General features: G+C 37.5%; 2 protein-coding genes across 2 annotated transcripts in view; one reads left to right on the forward strand and one right to left on the reverse strand.

Moving 5' to 3' along the window:
* LOC128497701 (laminin subunit alpha-1-like) overlaps nucleotides 1-9,795 on the forward strand; it is a 49,340-nt gene extending 39,545 nt beyond the window's left edge. The window contains 10 exon segments of the mRNA XM_053467861.1: nucleotides 641-792; nucleotides 1,099-1,287; nucleotides 1,645-1,825; nucleotides 2,417-2,532; nucleotides 3,505-3,694; nucleotides 4,340-4,498; nucleotides 4,776-4,929; nucleotides 5,525-5,658; nucleotides 8,340-8,562; nucleotides 9,635-9,795. Of these exon segments, the coding sequence (XP_053323836.1) occupies nucleotides 641-792; nucleotides 1,099-1,287; nucleotides 1,645-1,825; nucleotides 2,417-2,532; nucleotides 3,505-3,694; nucleotides 4,340-4,498; nucleotides 4,776-4,929; nucleotides 5,525-5,658; nucleotides 8,340-8,562; nucleotides 9,635-9,795 (1,659 nt within the window).
* A 5,615-nt stretch (nucleotides 9,796-15,410) lies between these two features.
* On the reverse strand, nucleotides 15,411-16,868 carry LOC128497986 (rho GTPase-activating protein 28-like). Its single transcript, XM_053468248.1, has 3 exons — nucleotides 16,672-16,868; nucleotides 16,154-16,218; nucleotides 15,411-15,626 (listed from the first exon to the last, which is right to left on the reverse strand). The coding sequence occupies exons 1-3, from the start codon at nucleotides 16,737-16,739 to the stop codon at nucleotides 15,535-15,537; spliced, it is 225 nt and encodes a 74-aa protein (XP_053324223.1). The 5' UTR covers nucleotides 16,740-16,868; the 3' UTR covers nucleotides 15,411-15,534.
* Between the last annotated feature and the right edge of the window lie 5,366 nt (nucleotides 16,869-22,234).

The following is a 22,234-nucleotide window of genomic DNA, read 5'->3' on the forward strand; positions in this document are numbered from 1 at the left end:
TTGTGTGGGGACCCATTCAACACCCCCCCCTTCCCTGAAGCTGCCTGTGGCAGCTGAAACCGCGATTGCAGATTTTTCTGCAATCGCTGTTTCTGCCTACAAAATCACTCCGTGGGAGTGATCGTAGGCTTGGGGGCGGGTTTAGAGAGGCTGTGCTGTCTGCCCAGGACTCCTGGGCAGACAGCAGCAGCAGCGCCTCCACGATCACCGCGATCGTGGTGATGTGGGGGCGTTTTTTGGAGGAGACGTACCTGGTACGTCCCGGTCTACCGGTGACCAGTAACCAGGAAGTACCAGGTACGTCCCGGTGCTGAAGGGGTTAAGGGGTAGTAGAAGTATTATTAAACTCTCATCTACAGACACCAGACAAGCCAGGAGGCTTGTTTTTCCCTCAGAAATCTCATGGTGCTGCCACAACCACACGGGATTCTGGGTAGGCGCATGCAAAATAAGGTTAACAATTAGAGGCAAAGGTGATAATTGTTAACCTTATTTGCATGCACATTCTTCCGTGACAAGGGCCTCATGTGGTCCTTGAATGTATATAAATCAGTACTATCCATGTGCTTGTATCTCTTTGATGGGAATCTCAGCCCTCAGAACTAACATATAGATTTTAAAACCATATATTTTCATTTAGCCATTCTTTGCTATAATGCTGGTGAATGGACATATTGAATTCCATATCAACCCTGTGGATGGTGCCAGCACAAGAAAGGTCATCATCAAATCTCCTACTGGAACCTTTAGTGATGGACAAGAACACTCTATTATTGTCATCCGGAACAAGAGGTAATTGCAAAACATATAGGTTTATATTATAAACTCTAGAAAGTGTAGAAAGATGCATCAGGGAATGTTTCATATTCTTCATATATGACAAATGATACATTTTAAGGGAAAGATATAATAGAAACCTCTTAAAATTTTAGGAATTTAATAAAGTTCCATAAATAAAGTTAATTATTATAATTAATATGTTAATTATAATATGTTAAGATATTGTAATCTTTGCTAGAGAAAAATATACATTCTATGACTTCAGTTATCAAGTGGGTCAAGTGGGCAGAATTGACAATTTGGACATTATTTTTTTAGACTTGTGAATGTACAAGTGGATGAAGGAAAACCTTCCGAGGTGAAGATGAACGGACCATCTGTCGATTCCATCTCTATAAATGCTTCCAATTTTTATGTCGGTGGCGTCCCTGGTAAAATGGGTACAGCCCCCCTCAAAACAAGCCAGTCTTTCTACGGATGTATACGCAATCTGGTTGTAAATATGGAGTAAGTTTCATCAAACTGTCTAATATGCATTAATCCAAAAAAAGCACAAAACTTTAGATAACTTATTTTTAAACTGATAACAGCAATAACAATGGCGGAGTTCTGTTTTAATGCTTATGTTAACCAATATTTTTAATTAAATAAAATAACTCAACACTTATTTATACAAATATATTTTAGCTTATAAAATATTTAAACAACTTTTATTTTAGTTTATAAAATATTTAAATAATCTCAACTTTTATTTTTGTTTAGTTTATGTACTCTGTTTTATGTAAGTGTTAATTCTCTTTTTAAGGAAAAAATAAACTGCTAATAAACTGTACAAAATAATACATTTTCCCTTTTGCAATAAAGGCAGATGGATTTCACCAATGTCCTGAAATATGAGGGGGTTCATATGGATAGCTGCATGCTGTCAGAGAAGCCTAAATCCATTGCCCAGCTGGAAGTGGAAGTTCTGCCGACTGCAACGCCTGCTCAGCCTGTCACAGAGAGAAAATTAACTACCCCCATACAGAAATCATTTGTAACTAAGGTAAAACAGTCTATTCTAGAAATTCCCATTCAATAAGGTTTTCTAAAAACCATGATTTCCGTGCAAATTAAGAATGAACAACTCCAGTAAATTTTGAATCAAACAGGGGCAGTGGTTTATCATTCGGGGGTGGCAAAAAGGGTCAGAAGCTAAGCCCAGAATTCCTAGGGGTCAGCTAGCTCTGCAACAACTGATCTATTAGTAGACGGTGTCCCATCGGAAAGAACAGTAGGGTTTGTGTTATACCATGGTGCTGATACGTAGGTTCCATAAAAAATGGCAGTCTAAGTTGTGGGGTAAAAATGTTTCCAGGGGTCCCTAGAAGGTCATGTGTGTCTACATCTTGTTACATGAGTATGCTGCTCCTCTAGGACCAATGCCGTAAAATCTATTTTAAGAAAATGTAGCTTTAATAAAACCGTTATTTTTCATACAGATATTAGGTCCTTTACCAGTTTATCCTCACCACTGGTTAGTTCACAACTCCTGTCCTTTAAAAAGCTAAGGCATTTTAAGTGTTTGAAAATGTAGTTAATATTATATTTATTTGTCAAATCAATATATCTATAAAAGTGACATTTTTGCCTGCAGCCATTGCAGTGTGCACTGGAGATGAAGCCGGACCATGTGCCAGATGCTCACCAGTTTGGCCTCACTCAGGGAAGCCACATTGTACTGCCTTTTGACCAATCAGCTGTCAGAAGAAAGTAAGTACATTGTAAAGCTGATTATAAATATATAATATTTAAGAACATATGTACTTTCCAAGACAAGTAAACATGTTATAATAACTTTCAAAGAGATGTCGACAAACCTTTATGGTGATATGCTCAGGTTACAGTTTCACGTCAACTGATGGATTTGTTATTTTGTCATGTTTTTTAATCAATTGATTTTGCTCTATTTGGTAGGGGTATCCGGCTTGTACAGTTCCTTTTGTTGAGAAACCACAACTACCATGATACTAAGCTAGGAATAAATGAGATTATTTTCTTTGACTAAGCACTCCAGCCCTATTTCCATGTTAAATGCATCTTGCATGGACTCCATATCATTTTACTGCATGCAGAACTGTGCAAACATTCTTTAGTTATTCAAGTTTTTATTTTTCATTTAACTCCTCCTCCAGCACCTTTACTGAGAGCAAGGTTCATACTGCAGTATGCTTCTTGCACATGTGCAGTAGAACTCCCATGCTTGTCAGTGACAATCAGACTGCTTCTGAGTATGATGATGTTTGCATTCTAATGCGTCCAGTTGTCAGTAGAGGCCTTAAATGAGATAGATATGTTAACTCCTATCACTAAAGGTTGTATGCCCTAATTTTCAGTAAAATACATTGGAGTCAATGCAAAATGAAATAATAAAACTATTTTGGAAACTAGACTTTTCATTTAAGGATGCTGCGTGAGCATCGTGGGAGATATAGTTCCTGCCGGTGACCTACATGTCACTACCTGATGTATAATACATCATAGTAATTACAAAATGTTCTAAAATCAAACTGATTACAATACACTTTTAAATCTGCTTTTATATTATTTAATATGTTTTGCTTATTAATGGAAATAATTGATAAAATTCCAAGTATATACTCCTTCATGGATTAGTGGAAAACTGGTAATTTATAGTCATTTCTGAAAAAGAAATATGAAATTAAATAAAATTCTTTTTCCCAGACTCTCTGTACAGATAACTCTCAGGACATATGCCACCAGTGGTCTTATTTACTATATGGCTCACCAGAACCAGATGGATTATGCTGCACTTCAACTTCATGAAGGGAAACTTTATTTCTTATTTGATATGGGAAAAGGACGGACTCAGGCTTTCCATACGGCTGTTATTAATGATGGAAAGTGGCACACAGTAAGTGACTGCTGCTTATATTTTCAGTTACTTAAGATGTGAACAATTATCATTATCAACCCCCAAAAATCTCAACTAGCTGGTATTTGAGTTATAACCATGCCTGGGAACTTATAGTAAAACTCTGTTTAAGTAAGTCTCTAGGTAAGGCTCTGCTTTCTCACGTGTGCATTCAATATGCGGGCCGGAGACCAGCGTTTGATCACATTTACTCCCTGGGAAATTACCAAGAGTTCCCAGGTTTGGTTATATCCTACAAAAGAAGAAAACCTCTGCCTCATCATTAGTTTATTTCACCTTTTTAATCTATTGCACAATGGCCAATCATTTCGTTATTAGAATCCGTCTCTATGCCTATCTTTCATCGACACCATACAGCAAAGATAATACTGAAAATCATCATTTCAACAAACAAAAATGAATTAGTGCTCGTCGATGCACTGGTGGTGATATTTGTAAGTGTACAGACTGAAGTGGCCCTTTAATGAAGTCACACAACACTGTTATAATACATTCATTAATATGAAATGCATATTAAGAAGCAAGAATATGAACGTATATTAGAGTATTTAGGAAATATAATTTTTTGCTCAATCTGGTATCCTGTCTTTATTATTATATGTCACAGCCATCTGTTTTTTTCAGGTAATAACAGAATATTATAAAAGAAAAGGTACGATTACTATTGATGGTCAGGAATCAGCATCAGTTAGTGCTCCAGGGGACAGCAATACTTTGGATGTGGAAGGGAAGCTTTATCTTGGTGGGCTTCCACTAGACTATACAGCGAAGAGCATTGGGAATGTAAGTAAACTGCTTGTATTGAAACAAAACTTTGGAGACAAAAATATATTATATATATTATATTGCACATGCTATCAGGCTATTGATGGCCAAGTACAGTTTGAGGACTGACTGTAGGTAGAAAAAGATGGACAGGCAGATAAGCCAAATTCCCTCAAATTCTATTTCTGTGCACTTGGTTGCTTGTTTTGTCTCGGAATGAAAACAGTTGTGGCCAAATGGCTGCTAACAAGAGGTGGCAATGTACTAATTAGCCGTCATTCTCTCTTTCATTTAGATCACACACAGTGTCCCAGCATGCATTGGCAAAGTTGCCATTAATAACAAACAACTGGATAAGGAGAGCGCTATCTCCATACACGCAGTAAATAAGTGCTACGCATCCGTCCAAGAGGGAACTTACTTTGATGGAACTGGATTTGCTGCCCTTGGTAAATATGACTTGAATAGCACTTACTGTGCATACTAAGCACCTTTTCACACTTAATAGGTTTGTATGTTCCTATCGGGTTTAATTATGGTTAAATCATGGTTTTAAGAAATAATAATTATTGTGAACACTTACTGTTTCTAGATCAAACTCTATAACTTTAATACTATAATAAAGCTGATATTAACATAATTTCCAATAAACCAAATTAGACTCCCAATTGGTGCTTTTACTACCAGTATGTTTTGATTGATATCCCTGCTTGAATGCAGGTGACTTAATTAGATATATGTTTAAATAATGACAGGTCAAGGTTTCCACAAGGACTGGTATTAGTCATTTGGTGAACACATCTGGTGTGTCACTACATAAAATCTGCACTATGGTCTATTAAAGAATTAACATATCAGGTATGGTCATCACATATGATGCATCCTTTCTCTTAGAAAATATCTGATTCTTTACAATGATCTGTTACAGTAAGCATTACAATAAATGTAGAGTTCTTTTGTTTTAAAAATTCAATAAAAGTATTGCTTGCTGAGGAACCTACAAGTATATAATTAATATACACGTTATAAATCTTTGGTTTGTAGTTAAAGAGGGGTACAAAGTCCGCTCAGACGTAAACGTGTCTCTCGAGTTCCGCACTACACAGATGAACGGTGTTCTTCTTGGAATTAGCAGCGCAAAAGTTGATGCCATTGGCCTGGAAATCATACATGGCAAGGTAAGCATCTTTTGGCTGTCCTTTGTGTATGCTTTTGACATCAGAAATGTAATTATAACTGTATAGTGACAGAATTCTAGGAATCAAATATGCATAAGAAAACACTGAGGTTATAAACCTTGAAATGTCCTATAATGTGTTTCATTTTAATTAAACGCTAAACAGTTTTTGTAAAACATAGACAAATGAGATGAGTTTGTTGATTCTCAAATGTTTCCTGCCAAGGACGTAGCACATCCTTGACATCTTCCAGCTCATTTCTACATTTTTTAATGCTTTGTAGGAAATACATTCTGCCTGTGATTTTGCTGATGGATGCAAGTGTGTAATGCACACAGATCCACCCTCCGAGAGGAGGATGTTTACCTCATCTTACAAATGGGTTTACTTTTTTCTCAGACCATTTCTTCCTTGCCCCTAAAAGGCATCATCCATGGTGTCTCCAATAGATCCATCTAGTGTGATACTTTAAGGGGGAACTGTCACATACTTTAGCATAAGTAAATTAATTTATTGAAACCTAGGGCTGCAACTAACGATTATTTTAATAATCGATTAGTTGGCCGATTATTTTTTTCGATTAATCGGATAAAAAAATGCAATTTTTTAAATTTAAAATAATGTAATAAAAAACGTACAATTTACACTTTCATCTCTTTATTGCAATGGCCTCTCTCTATTCACCTTCTTATTTTACTGACATAATAATAAAAGCTACAAGAACGGTGTTTCTCAAACTAGGTTTTAATACAAAGTTATTAGTAAATATTAATTCATATGTTAACTATTTTTCATATTTAATAATAACTATGAGAAAAAAAGCCTTGTTTAAATTTTTTTTATTTACCAAACTGCCCCCGGTTATGCACATCAGACCCCCAGCTTGCCACTCTGCCCCCATAAATGCCTCTTATATGCCAGATTCCACTGTGCCCCCTGATATGCCACTGTGCCCCTGATATGCCTTATACTCCTTATATGCCAGTGATATGCAACTGAGCCCCCGATATACCTTTTACCAGATGTTTTATGACCCCCTGATATGCTAATATCGATATGCCTTATATCCCCTATATGCCCTGAAATTCATAATACCCCCCATACACCACTATAACTCACCCATACACAACTTTGGCTCCTCCCCCTCCCATACACCACTCTGGCTCCTCTCCCTCCCATACACCACTCTGGCTCTTCCCCCTCCTGTACACCACTCTGGCTCCTCCCCCTCCCATACACCACTCTGCCTCCTCCCCCTCCCATACATCACTTTGCCTCCTCCCCCTCCCATACACCACTTTGCCTCCTCCCCCCTCCCATACTTCACTCTGCCTCCTCCCCCCTCCCATACACCACTCTGGCCCCTCCCCCTCCCATACTCCACTCTGGCTCCTCCCCCTCCTATACTCCACTCTGCCTCCTCCCCCTCCCATACTCCACTCTGCCTCCTCTCCCTCCCATACTCCATTCTGCCTCCTCCCCCTCCCATACTCCACTCTGCCTCCTGTCAGCAACGGATCTTCACTAGACAAGGACTTTCACTGCAGCTTCATAGAAGCCACAGTGTAAGTGAAGTGCAGTAACGGAGGCTGTCTGTGCGATGCAGACACTCACAGGCTGACAGAGAATCATCCTCTCTGTCAGCTGGTGGGGGTCTGCATCGCACAGACAGCCTCCGTTACTGTCAGTAACGGAGCTGGGAGAGAGGCAGAGTGACGTATGGGAGGGGGAGGAGTCAGAGGGGTGTATGGGAGGGGGGAGAGAGACGGAAGTGAGAGACCGGCCGACAGTGAGGGGAATCCAGGTCTCCTGCAGCGTTGCGGGGGATCTGGATTCCGGTGTTATAATCCGATCTCTGTTTGAGATCGGATTATTATAAGGAGATAAAAATCGATTTGATTAATCGATGATGAAATTCGTTGCCAACGATTTTCATAATCGATTATTATTGATTTTATCGATTAGTTGTTTCAGCCCTATTGAAACCACCTACAGCCACTGCTCTTTGCCAGAGTCATGGATGTTGGGGTTGGAAATGTTGCTAAATATTGTCACCTAAAAATAACAATAACAAAGCCAGGAGTCTTGGGGACAATGCTCTTCCTGTCAGGTTATGTAAACATTTTGATGGTGACAGTCCGTTGGGCTTTATACCATATTGTCCTAATTCCAGCCAGAGACTCACACCTTGTCTTGACACGGTATCTCAGTTCCACAAGAGACCCATGGTATATCTGCATACACATAACGTTTAGCCCTATGTTGAATGAATAGCGGACAACAACAAGTATGTGATGACGTATTCTAATGGGCTGATTAAGCACACTGCCCTGTTGTCTACTTCATGAGCACACACAACTGCAACAGATGAGTAGTGTCACAAAAGCGAAACCAGAGACATTATAATGGGATCCAAAGACTCATGTACATAATTTATATTGTGGAGTAGGAGGATCTGTGAATTCAGTGGCAAGTATCTCTTTTCTCCTCCTTCAGTGGAGGTCTACACAGAGACCAAGGGAGCCTGGTTATGATGACCCAGTGCCTCTTGTCTCTGCTAGAGTGCAGACCATCAAGGCATCAGGAGAAGAGTGGTCTGTACCATCAAAAGGATGATCTTGAAATGATAATATTAACTATATGACCAGAACTGATTTAATCATTGCGTTCTATTTTGACAGGTTTTGTTCCATGTTAATAATGGTGCCGGCAGAATAACAGCAGTCTACAAGCCAGAGAGCCCCAGCTCTTTATGTGATGGCAAGTGGCATAAGCTTCAGGCCAGTAAAATTAAACATCGCATTGTCCTTACGGTGGATGGAAATGTTGTGAATGCAGAGAGCCCACATGTCCAGTCAACCTCTGCAGACACTAACAATCCGATTTATGTTGGAGGCTATCCGGGTAAGAGCAATTTAATGTAATCTTCAAAGAATTATTTCTGGTTAGAGTATCCCCTGACTCATTGACTAATGTGTCTGTGGTCTTGTCTTAGATTTAGGATAGCTTATCTTAGACTTATCTAACACCTTCTCGGTAAGGTCAATTGAGACCTCAGTTTTTACACCTTTAAACTTTCGTATTTGTATATCATTACTTAAAGCCCGCTTTTGCCACAGCCGACACAACTAGAATGTATTTTATTTATTACTTTGTTATCAAAGCCAACATCCTTATACATATATTTACATATACAGGCGTACGATACCTCAAAATGATCTCCGTTTGTAAGCTAAATATAAAACGATATGTCTCCAAACATTTAAAATGCAATGTAAAATAGTGTTGGCTCCATCACGTCACCAGTGTTGTGTCTACTTAATTAAATAAGGCGAGGCGCTGTGAAAACATAAAGCCATGGGGAAGGAAGTTTGAGTCACTAATAGTAGGAATGTAAGTAAGATGTATAAACAACTTCCAGGATCACAGGTTAATGTAATAATTGCAAGCTCCATTTGTTTTAACTCTTCCAGTCCTCATTTTAAAGTTATATCAAGTTATTAAGGGAAAACATTCACCATGAAATTCTGTGTGCCGGCACTTTGTTAAAGTGAATGCTGTGCTTCACTGTATCCGGCTCCTTGTTCTATCCCTTTTACTGCTTACAGAAAGCTATTAAATCTGCTATTACATTGATACATTGATGAATATCCATATCACAGCCAAAGCCATATTCGAAAGGACCTACTTTTAATTTATGATTTGTTTGATAAATTGGAAAACATATTATATATAATATATAAATAAATACAAAATTATAAAAATTAATTGTGAGCATGGCCCTCCTGATTTATCAGTTTTTTTTGTTACAGATAATATACAGTGAAATATATGTACACAAAAGCTGACATAGTTGTCAAAGGAACACCTTTGACAACTATGTCAGCTTCCCCACAACTGTCCCCAAAGGTGCACAGAATGGAATGAAAACAAACATTGACACTCTTTTTCTTTGTTTTTTTCCCCTCGTATGTAGCTGATGTGAAGCAAAACTGCTTGACCAGCCAGACCTCATTCCACGGATGCATACGCAACATGAAACTGGTGAAGGGCACGCAGACCGAAGCCAGTGATTTCAGCAAAGCCTTTGAAATGCGCGGAGTCTTTCCTCATTCCTGTCCTGGAACAGAACAATAAACAGGACAGAGACATATCTCCTACATATACATTCATCGAACAAGATGTTATCAAGTAGAGGAGGTCTATACTTCCATGCTGTTATTCTCAAAGTAGGTTTGGAACCAGCTCTTTAAGTAACAGCATGAAGTAATATTAGCTCACAAAGTGCTGCCAACGACACCATCTGAAATATAAACACGTATTGGGTGATACAGGGACACAGAGCCTATTTAATCTGTTATTCAGTACACAAAACCCCTGAATTTCCCAGGTCTTCTAAGAACACGGTAAAGCATTTGGGGCCTGTCTCCTTGCCATAGGACCTTGGGTGGCAGTTTTGATCTAATGTGAAAATATATCTTTTTTATTAACTGTTACCCCATTTTCTCAATGGTGCTCCAAAACTTTTTAATTCATATTTCCAACTCAGGAACTTTTTCTTAAAGTTTTAGCAATTTAATTTTTTTTTGAGGAAAAATACAACAAATACCTCCAGTAGGATAGCAGTAAATTGAAATATTTTTGTCTTTATACGTTTGCTGCTGAGAATCTGACAGTATTTTGTTTTTGCTCAGTGCTAATTGTTTTAAGAGCTGTTAAAATGCAAACATTTCTCAAAATGATTTACAATAAAATACGCATGACTTCTTTAAAAATAATGACTGATAGCTTTGATTTTTATTACCCTCTCTGCATAAACAACAAAGCTGTATCTGCTATTTATTCATAACTAACTTAGACTGTGCATCCGATTTACAATGAATTCCAAAACATAAATACTTAATATCCAAGTTTTGCAGCTATAACACTAAAAAGTATTGCAGATTCCATATTAATAGATATTCTTAATACATATTTTTGAGAACTGCAACAATGGTGTCCCATTGGACAATGTTATTTTTTAGTTTAATTTACTAATTTTCAGATTATATCATGGGTCACAGCCAGTGAGAAGCGGCCTTAGCCCAGCCATTGTGTGGGGGCATTATACTGACTGTGCTATATAGAAACAGCGAGCTGTGCTATACCTCAGCCCACAGAATAAGAGCATTGCCCCGCATCAGACTTCCCCATCACTGTACTGGAGCATTACCACCCCCTGCCTTGTATCGGGGCTTTACTACCCCCTCTTCTGCCCCATACCTGAGCTCTGCAACCCTTACCAATCCACCAATCCTTATCTCTCTCCTGCCCCGTACTGGAACCTTACCCCTCTCCTTATTCAAACACCCGCTCCTCTGTATCGGAATGATGCCTACCTCTCCCACATAGTAACTACGCTGCCTTATATCCGATCATTACCTCTGCTCCATACCTCCTATAATTCTATATACAGGCACATGTGCCCTTATACAGAGGAATGCTACAACTATATACTGACACATGAGCCCTTTTTACAGGAGCACTTTATACACACATGCCCCCTATATATATATATATATATATATATATATATATACACACACTGTATAATTGATTTATAACCAGTGTCATGCAATTTTACTAGCATTTTGCTCTTACTGCCTTGAGCCAATTTTAATGGCGTTATACAGCAATAAAACCTTTGGTTGTAAGTGCATACTGTGCATTGTTGCAATTTTCAGGTAATCTGAATGATACAGAACCTGTGGCCGGCGACACTGGTGTTTACGGTAGCATGGATATATCAATTTAGTACCCTCCGATTGGTGATTTTCCTTTCATTTTAAAATAAAGGCAATTTCCAGTATGTTTAATTTTGAAAATTAGCAACAAAAATCAGGGTCAGACTTTGCAAGGTTGGTATGTGTTTGTCCCAACCCGGATGTAGTCATGGAGAATTATATGTCGGTTTTTGTAGAGCTACAGCTGAAAGACACATGCTTTCTTCCCTTTGTAATGGGAAGATGTTCAGTAGTGCCGCCAAGCGACTGAAAAACTGTAGCAGGAGGCAGTTTGTTCACCAAAGGACTGGAGAGAGGTACAAGTATGCGTGTTTGTAGGCTACAGCGACGCATGGTGGAAGTTCCTTGCAGCTTTGTGGCTGCACTTCTGAAGTGAAATTGGTGATTTGGTCAGAATTAATGGTCTCCTCAATGCTGAAAAGTGCAGGCAGACATGAATCAACCATGCAATACCATCAGGGAGGCCCCAAATTCATTGTGCAGCATAACAATGACCCCAAACATACAGCCAAGACATATGCTGAATGACTATCTTCAGTGTAAAGAAGAAGAAAGGAGTCCTGGAAGTGATGGCATGCCCCCCCAAGAGCCCTCATTGCGACATCAACAAGTCTGTTTTGGATTACATATATAGAGAGAGAAGCAACGGAGGCTGCCTGAATCTGCCGAAGTCTGTGCCTGAAGAGGGGTTAGTTCTTCAAGATTTTTGGAAGAATTGATGATGTTTTGAAGGCAGGGGAGGTTACACCGAATATTGATTTGATTTATATTTACATAATAATTCTCTTATGCTAAGGGTGCTGAGGAGCAGTTGAGAAGATCCTCTGATCTCCTTTGACCAGCCCAGGGAGCTGTAAAATCAATATGACCACCTTGCAATGCTCCGAAGCTGAGCACCACAAGGTGGCTCTTGGGCTGTGGTGACCAGGTGGTCATAACAACTTCTGTGGCTGAAGCAGAAGCATGAATGTAAAACAACATGCATGCCAGAATATATAATAACAAGAGTAATAGCCATCTGCCATCTAGACCACCAGATGATGGCTTGGCAGGGGTACAGAGCTTAGTCCTTAGCCCTCACAAACACATTTACAACCTGTGTAACTGAAATTGTCACAACAGATGCATCGATTTAGTTAGTATACAGAGACATTAGAGAACATTAGAGGATTAGTGAATATTAGAGGAACAGCCCAGTCTATGTCTTACATAAAATAAAATGGAACCCCATCTTGTGTGGATATCTGTACATTTTACATGGCTATACGGCCATATATTGCTTACCCCAAGTTTGACAAGTCCTATCTAATTTTTCATGGCTATATTGCTTACCAAATAACTAAATCAATGAGACTGCACTGCATTTTCACCCAAATGAGACTCCCAAACAATTGAAAGCCTTCTCTGATCAAATGATATACTACTTGTGTAGTTAAATTAAATGAGAGAGGATTATGTTTGAAAACCAGGTAGCTAAAGTGCAAAAAATCCTTTAGTCCTTAAGGCAGCAACTGTGTTACACGTCTGATGTGAGCCTTAATAAAAGGGAATTCAGTAACAGAATGTCTGCGTGGTCTATACATGGACGTGGACTATACATGGTAGCTTCAGGACACTTAACCTTACCAGAAGTATGTACTACTGTTTTCTAAATGACTTTTCCTTGGTACTAACTTGATAACGTTGAAGCCACAGGCTAAATAAATGTTTGTTGCATGTTTTGTTTCATGTTGTTGATCCAAATCCATTTTCTCTACTGTTGTTTCCCTTATGGGCTCAGAATGTTTCCTGGGTACTGGTACTTCATAGAACTTAGAAGCAATAAAACCACAGCGACGCGTACCAACATGGCAGAATGTTATTGTTAGTACATAACCCACATGGAAACTCATATATTGGAAATTTATTTTAACACAGAAGACAAACATTATGTGACAACAGTAAGTTATAAAAATGCACCAACTCCTACCCTTCCTTGTTTCCGTAGAAAGTCAGAGTTTATTGTTAATAGCTAACATATTATTTCATAACATTAACTTTGTTGTATACATTGATTATACACAATACCTAACACATGCAATGAGTTCATTCATCACTGGCAGTGAAAAAAAACTAAAGATCAATCAAGTTAATTCTTATGTCAACAGTTGGCTCCAGAGAGAGGGGGTTATGATCGGGGAGAAAAGGGAATAAAAGGGTTAAGCGGGGAGAAAAAAATGGTGAATGGTAAGAAAGAAGTAATAACTTGTGTATTGACAAACCTTATGGCATTTATTTTATGTTCAATCACCTGAACATATAAAAATATTCCAGACCTCAGGGGTGTTACTTTCATAGAAAGCCATAAAAATGATGTCGCATTCCAGACATCGTTGGAAAGTTCTTTAAGAATCGTTGCCTCGGTCTCATCTCTAAAGGAACATAATCCTTTAACAAATGGAACATCAGCTGTTTTGAGCTAAGTTGTTGGAACCTTTAAGAATGTCTACATCCCAAAATAGAAATAAACAGAGACACTTATTTTAGGAAGATACCCAGGTCATTTTTCCTGCTTCATGTCATTCAAGGACAGCGACATATACTCTTCTTTCATAAAGTGAATTCCTTCTATCGTAGTGAAATGTGCATGATATCCAATGTTTTAAAGGGATAGTATAGGCTGTATATATGGTCTAACACATTTTTTTAAATAGGGGCTCAAATTCTATTTCACCGAAAGAGAAAATATACCATCATCATAGATATACGGATACTCATTAGGTCCCAACCAGCTTATGTTATAGAAGATCTAAATATATAGTTTGCGTGGCAGTTTCTGGGACGTAACAGTTTTCTTTCAAACACCCCCAGATAACACATTTATAGATGATAACCACGCTGAATAGCCAGAATATCATTATAAAAAAAACAGGACCACCACACCGTATAAAATGTACAAATTGCAACACAAATCGACAGAAACAAAAGAGTAATTTATTCACGGATTGTTCTTTTATGCCAAGTATGTTGACTTTATTCTATTTCATGTTTTGGTGGGTTTTAATCATGGCTACTAACACTGACGCAGCTTTTAACAAGGAGAAGCATAGCAAACACTGATACGTGGCCAGGGTCGTGGTTGAGCTAAAAATGTGTGATCGGACAATATATTTTGATAATATGAATCTTTTGTCGCAAACATAGACACAAATATTTGCTTTTCTTTAGTAACCTGGAGAAGCCATTAGGTTCATCTGTAAAAAGCCAGATGGGCTGGTGGAATGTTAACTTGGATTGCGTTAGTTTGGTATAATAGGTTTGCATCTATATGCATCTAATGTAGTATATAACTAGCAATATACCAGAAATGTCCTTTTTTTAAGTTAAGGTTGTTTTTTCAATAAATTATTTGAGATGCTTAGAACATTCTGCCGTAAGAACTAGTGATACGGGTTAACCTCTCGCTACAATACTGAAATAATGTAAGACTGGTTACACATACACACATACATGCACAATATTATGATACATTACAATACAAATTGAAACATCGGTGCCTGTACAAAATGATATAAACATAACTGTACATAGTGGTTTATACATAAGAATGTACAAAATTGAGATACCATCAGGCTGTGAAATACATAAGTGAGGCACTTATATCACATAAAACATTTAACGTTAATAATAAAAATGTTACTAGAAAAGAAATATTGTTACTATCAAAGGATTATGGGGTCCTAGTTTGTCCAGGAGTGCATTTTAACAGATACACAAGCCAAATCTGTACGTCAAAAATAATACTTTTATGTGATCAGACTGATGACCTCATGGATATCTTGACCGTCTGTCCCTTATGTAGGTAGGTTTTTGTTGATGTGTCATTTCACTATATATTTTTAGTATATATTCCCTAGAAACATTTTTCCATGGTCTGCTCTTTTCCTGAAAGGGTTACGGTTTCATTCTCCTTGTGGTTTAGTACCTCTATTTCTTTTCAAAGTCTTGAGCCGAGTCTCCATCATTATTGTTCCTATTGCTCAGAGTCTTCTGCATTCCATTGGCGCAGTCTACTGCATTTGTAAAGCATGTCCTTCAAATCACCTTCACATTTTCAGCTGTTTTTTGGCTTTAAAATCCATTCTGCGCGAGGGTTCACATTGTACACATCCAACATATAGGTATCTGGATCCAGGCAATGCTCTCCTAAAATAAACATAGTCAAAGGTCATTAGTGAAACATAAACCATTGCTATAAGACACTGGTGAACCATCTCCACCCAAAAAATACATATATAATATATATATATATATATATATATATATATATATATACATACCGGTATATTAGTCACTAAGTAATTCTAGTATGAGGTCTTTTATACTATTTATGGAATCTAAATAGAAAAACAATGATAGTTGAGCTATTAGGCATTTACTAGTTTTTAATGAACCTGTATAAAGGGAGATAAATAATATTTTCTTAAAACTTCCAAAAAAGGACCTCATTGTTTAAGTTTTATAAGCAATTGCCAAGAAAAATCAATAAAATAATTCAGTACCTAAATAGTGCTGACACTAGTGCTGGTCCAATATGAACTATCGACCAGTAGAGTACTAGCAATCAGTCAGTTGACTTTATAAAATCTAATTTGCTGATATTCTCTCATATTTATCCCATGCCAGTACACATGATGTAAGTTCTATGGAACCATTTGGTTTACCATGCTTACCTATATTTCCTCCTATTTCATATAAACTTTGGTTGTTTATTCTGTCACTGTCTGGTGTTCCGTTACTACAAAGAAGAAGACAAATTATAAAACGTTATAATAATGTGGACAAAAATGGGCAGATGATTAACACCTTTTTTTATCAAGCTGCTGGAATACCTCTCTCATCTGCCATCAAATTGTATGTTAATCTAATATAAAACAAATTTAACATAATTATTTCTCAAGTTACAGGACAAGAAGGAAACTCGCACAAATAGTTTCTAGGCACACGGAAGAAACACACTCTGGCGAAATGATGCTAAATTAACACAGAGCGTATCAAAGTAACATATCTAGTAGAACTTATCTTTTTTTTTAAATCGAAATTGAAAAAGACATACACCGAACACTGTGATACCAGATTTATATTACACATAATAAAGGTCACTCTGTAGGTTATCCAAAATAATTGAAATGACTACTGTTATTAAACCTGTCATTTTGAAGGAAATGTAAAAATGTGGTCCTCTTCACACCTGTTTTCGCACTGAAACCTTGCCAAGATGTCTTTGGCTTTCGTCCGACTGTTCAGCTGGATCGCCATGGAAACCTTTGAGTGCAATGGAGCGTAAACTCTTATCACTCCTTCAGGTACATCACAGTGCTGTAATACAATAGCAAAGCACAACTGTGATAACTAGCACGGGGACTGGTATAACTTAATCAGGTCTTCTCAATCATCGCGGATGCCATGTATTACATCACTTTACATTTTATTTACAGAACGCCAGAAGAACAATAATCTTATTTACATTTGGAAAAAAAATGAGTAGCTTTTATGATCCATTTTGTTATTTTTTTGTTGGATATGTTAGATGCCTAGCCCACTATAAAGCAGCTTCTCATATGTTTAGCGAGAACTTGACATGTGTGCATGTGATGCTGGTCAACAAGCTACATCTGGGCATAAGTACTTACATTGTATACTTAAACTCATAGTATTTCATTTCCTCCTATTTGTTCAGGTTACATATACAACTGACGTGCAAAATCCTGTTTATATTAGTTACTCAAATATTCTTTGGAATTTATTTAAGCCAGCTTTGGAAAAGTACTAGAAAAACTATTTTTTAGAAAAAGTATTTTTTTTTTTTTTACTATGCCTTTAAATTACTTTTCACATTTGATTATTCTTTCTTGTCCTTTTGTTGGTCAATGAAATAATCTCATTAATTAAGTTATCCACAGCAGGGAATAGCTACATTATAAATGAGATCAAAGTAGGTTTAAATGTATTGTGTAAAGTACCTATGAATGAAAGGGGAGATTATCAGGTTGTAGGTTAAATGAGGCTGCCATCGTTCTACTTTGTAAAAAGTCTGTCTATCGGTGCTAAGAGAACAATAATAAAAAAAAGTTCATTGAAGTAACATGGCCTTTTCTGAATATCAGCCAACAGTACCTCACGTCTTTCAGGTCTCTCTCTTTCCATTGTCTTCCTCCGTAACAGCTTCCTTACACTTTTATCGAAAATTAGCTGCTTTTTGTTATTACTCAAAGCTGCGTCATTCATTTTACGAACTTGAGAAATTAAAAAGGATGGAACCTAGGTCAACACAGGGGAAAAAAACAAATAAAACACATTAGTGGAGGTCCTTCTACAACGTGTCTGTCTTCTTCTGTATATTTGCCACCCAGCAATTTTAGCATAACATACATTTTCAGTTGGTTACTACATGGGATGCTAAAAGTAACTTATTAACAAAATAATCAGCCAAGTGATTATAGATAAAGACGTATAGCGGATGTATGCAGAGATAAGCAGCCAAAACCCAGACACATGGATTACTTTATTGTAAGGGGACAACAGTTGGGAGCTGTTCGTTTGTACGAATTGGCAGCTTTTTAAAGCAAAAGGCTCTATTATTTTACATCTGGCTATGTTTAAAAGTAAATATTATTATGAAAAGCTTAAGTTTGATGTACCAACAGGAATTAAGAGATTCCACTCAATGGACTATTTACAGTATTTAGTACAGTTTCCTTTAGGGTTATCCCACATACATATCCTGTAGGCTTTAATATGAAAAAAATATGTGGATATGGAGCGGTACAACTGGATAACCATAGACAAATATGTACAGCTACATAAGCTTTTAAGACCTCAGATGTCTCTTCTTCTGATGGAATGCATGTGTGGCATATAGGGGTATAAGGCATTTCTGGAGGCAGAGTGGGCATGATATGCCTTTTAACCCCCTTTATGCCACTCTGCCTCCAGGAATGCCTTATACCTACTATATGCCACTCTGTCCCATGATATGCCTTTTAACCCCCTATATGGCAGAGTGGCATATTTGGGGTTAGAAGGCATATCATGGGGCAGACTGGCATATAGGGGCCATAAGACATTTCTGGAGGCAGAGTGGCATATAGGGGGTTTGAAGGCATATCAGTGGGGCAGAGTGGCAAGCCTGGGGGCAGAGGTGCATAACTCGGGAGTAGGTTGTCAAATGAAAGGAAATAAAAACCAAACATGTCTCAATCATAGCTTTTATTAAATATGGAAAAAAATAGTCTACATGAATTAATAAAGAAATAAAAGTTTCTTACCAGAATATCGTGAAGAATAATGTGATCAGTGTTTTGTTCCACTGAATAAAATGGAACTTTTTCATCTAAAAATGTTCGCAGTAGTAAATGTTTTGATCCCATTATGTGTAATGTATTTCATTTATTAGGGCCTTTTAACACTTTTGCTTTCTGGCATTTTAATACAAATAATGAGATAAAAAGAATGGCACATATATATAGGTATGTATAAGGGGTGCGTGTGGGTATAAGAGCTTCACCGTGAGATAAACTATATGGGGCTGGTCTCCAAATTTTTCCAGGGCTGCTTTTCAGTCCCAGTCCGGCCCTGCTTGTGAGGTCTCAAAAGCCTATGTTACTTTACAGCATTTTCTGGGTTGGCCCAATAAAAGGTATTACCTTTGATGAAAGACTCCATCCGAAGGGTTTACATGACTGTTAGTATGTGTTCATGCAGTGAGTAGCACAGCGCATCAACATAAAACAGACAAAGCCACAAAGCACTGTCAAGGATTTGCAGCTGTTTGCCTCTAGAAATGCCCTTTTTCTTTGAAGTTGTCTAGACAATACATGAATAATACTACTGTTATCCATAACGTAAAAATAAAAAGACCCATAAAGCCAACGCTGCCTTTGGCATTCAGTTCAGCTGGTCTGAGTCAATATTTAATTATATTAATATTTTGGGGATTTACAGGTTTCTGAAAAAAAAAATGCTCAAAGTTTTACCACAACCCTATGTAGAATTCAAGGTAAATTGCCTTAAAGGGATAGTCCAATGCACAGAATGCACTTAAACTGTACATGCTAATATATGTGTATATATATATATATATAAGGGGTAGTAGAAGTATTGTTAAACTCTCATCTACACACACCAGACAAGCCAGAAGGCTTGCTTTTCCCTCAGAAATCTCATGGTGCTTTCACAACCACAAGAGAATCCCGTGTGGTTGTGGCAGCACCATGATATTTCTGAGGGAAAAACAAGCCTTCTGGCTTGTCTGGTGTGTGTAGATGAGTGTTTAACAATACTTCTACTACCCCTTAAATTTAAGTGGAAGGGTTTCCATCACCTTTTACCCACCATAACTTATGTAATGATATTTCTTAGTTACCCCAAGCCTCATACTATTAAGCCAGTATCCCAACCTCATGCTGACGAGTCCCATGAAGGACGAAACAGCTGTCCATGAGTGGTGATCTGGCTATTGTACCTCTTCCTGAGTTTTGTCTATAGGCTGTCTTGTACAGCGGGCAATTACTTTCAAGGAATCCATGTATAAAGTGGATATAGAGGCAAAGGTGATAATTGTTAACCTTGTTTGCATGCGCCTACCCAGAATCCCTTGTGGTTGTGAAAGCACCATGAGATTTCTGAGGGAAAAGCAAGCCTCCTGGCTTGTCTGGTGTGTGTAGATGAGTGTTTAATAATACTTCTACTACCCCTTAAATTTAAGTGGAAGGGTTTCCATCACCTTTTACCCACCATAACTTATGTAATGATATATATATATATATATATGTCATCAAGGTGTTTTAGATATATGCTTACCCCAAGAAAATGTGTAGATACAAGTTGCGTACCTACTGAAATTAGTGAGGACACTGATCAGTTGTCCTAAGAAGATGACATGATCATCATAAATAAGAGGTTATATTCTAAAACTAGAGAGATTCTTAGATGTAATGCAATTCAATTTCACTTTACTGAGAAGGTGGTAGGTAAGTGGAACGGTCTCCAAGCAGAAGGGGTAGAGGTTAATACAGTAACAGAATTTATATGCATGGGACAGAACAGCAGGGAAATATGGGCAGACTGGATGGGCCAAATGGTTCTTCTCTGTGTCAAATTCAATGTTTCTTATGGTTTTATTGCTAGTGTCTTCAAACAGGAGATAAAAGGGGGAAGGTTATGTGAGCGACCAAAGTGCATCAAACAACACTTAACCAGTTTTAGTAAATGATATAGCGCACTAAAACAGTATGACATACAAGACACGATTCATGTTATACTCAGAGTTATGTTTCTGTCATTTGATACAGACCCTTAAAAATGTGATATTATAAAGCTAAACAAATATAACCATGAACTTCAAATGTTTATACACTTGGAAGCTTGTTACTGTTTTACTAAATGAAAACATACATCCCAACAGTCTTGGTTTTCATAGGACAGATTTTTTTTTTTTCATAGGACAGACCAGATTTTGGGGCACTGTCCCAATGTCACGCTTTTACAGTGATGATCATGGACTAGTTGGGGAGATCCTCTGTTGAGCATACTGTTGAGCTCCCACGTGGCTTCCTCGCTTCTTCTGGATTGCTCAGCCAAGCCAACCCAAATAATAATTAATGGATATGACTTTGGACTCCTCAATTACCTTTTTCCTTAAAGTTCCTTCAAAGCAAGATGTTAAACTACAGTTGGTGAAGAAGACACTTAGGGAGCCGCAAAAGAGTTACATTTCAATGGCAAATCATCCACTGTAAAATGACCTTTAACATTGTATATGATGTAATCATTTTACATTCATTATTAACATTATTTAATTGAATACCATATTTGGCGAAAACATTATAAAATACGTTGTAACTTTAGATAAAGAATTTTGAGTGAAAGTTGCACAAATAGAATTGTGTGAATCAGACCATTTATGAAACTGTGTACTTTACTTCGTTTTTGTAAATCCCACTTAATCCCGCGTCGTGCCATTGTTCAGGTCTATCAAAGTGTTTAAAAGTAAGGCTCAGTTGTATAATTCAGAAATATAAACCAACACTGGATTAAAGGGGATTTTCTCATGTGATATACAATTACAACCACTTATCCTTAGCGCCAAAGTGGCTCCGGGGACCTCTCTGGACAGCGTCATACTGATATACCGATCAGACCTTCGTGGTTCATATCAAGAGTTTTTGTATATAGATTTACACCCCGTTTATTGTATATTTCACTGACCTTGTGTGCAAATCATATCATATATTAGGTAGGGGCAAAATTAGACCTTATGGTCACAATGACCCATTCGGAACATCTTGAAACTTTAGTTTTTCTCCCTGCGCTTAAAATATGGGTTCCAGTAGAAATGTGCTGATTCTTGGATATTACCAAAAAAACATCTTAAATTCCTCAAGTAAACTCATGTCATAGTGTTTACAGATTAAGCAAACTTTGTAATAAAACTCCTTAACCTCATGTTTTTATAATCTACAGAAATGATTATCCCTATTAATATGTTGCTCAACGTAGATTTGCCACTTTTCCCAAATCCTACATTTTGTAATTTTAGTGATTTTACAGATTAAAATAAGCAAAGTATATGTAGAAAACACTTTATGTATAAAGGTATCTTTCTTTTTCCCACGTTCTATATGGTTATTCTTCCTGTAATCTCTGGGTTATGGTGTTGATTGGTTCAAGCAGTCTTTATAAGGGTTGGTGAGTCAGAAGGAGAATATTTCAGGGCAGGAATTTGATAAGATAATGTTGGCTTTGCCACTTTT

Source organism: Spea bombifrons, chromosome 5 (assembly GCF_027358695.1).
Source record: "Spea bombifrons isolate aSpeBom1 chromosome 5, aSpeBom1.2.pri, whole genome shotgun sequence".
NCBI lineage: Eukaryota > Metazoa > Chordata > Amphibia > Anura > Pelobatidae > Spea > Spea bombifrons.

What these genes read in the sequence shown, in the direction of transcription:
- LOC128497986 (XM_053468248.1), bottom strand. Translation starts at nt 16,739, where the DNA reads ATGGCGATCCAGCTGAACAGTCGGACGAAAGCCAAAGACATCTTGGCA. An exon ending in AGGTTTCAGTGCGAAAACAG is followed by an intron (nt 16,219 to 16,671) that starts GTGTGAAGAGGA and finishes TCTTCTTTGTAG; the next exon opens with TAACGGAACACCAGACAGTG. An exon ending in TGAAATAGGAGGAAATATAG is followed by an intron (nt 15,627 to 16,153) that starts GTAAGCATGGTA and finishes TGTTTATTTTAG; the next exon opens with GAGAGCATTGCCTGGATCCA.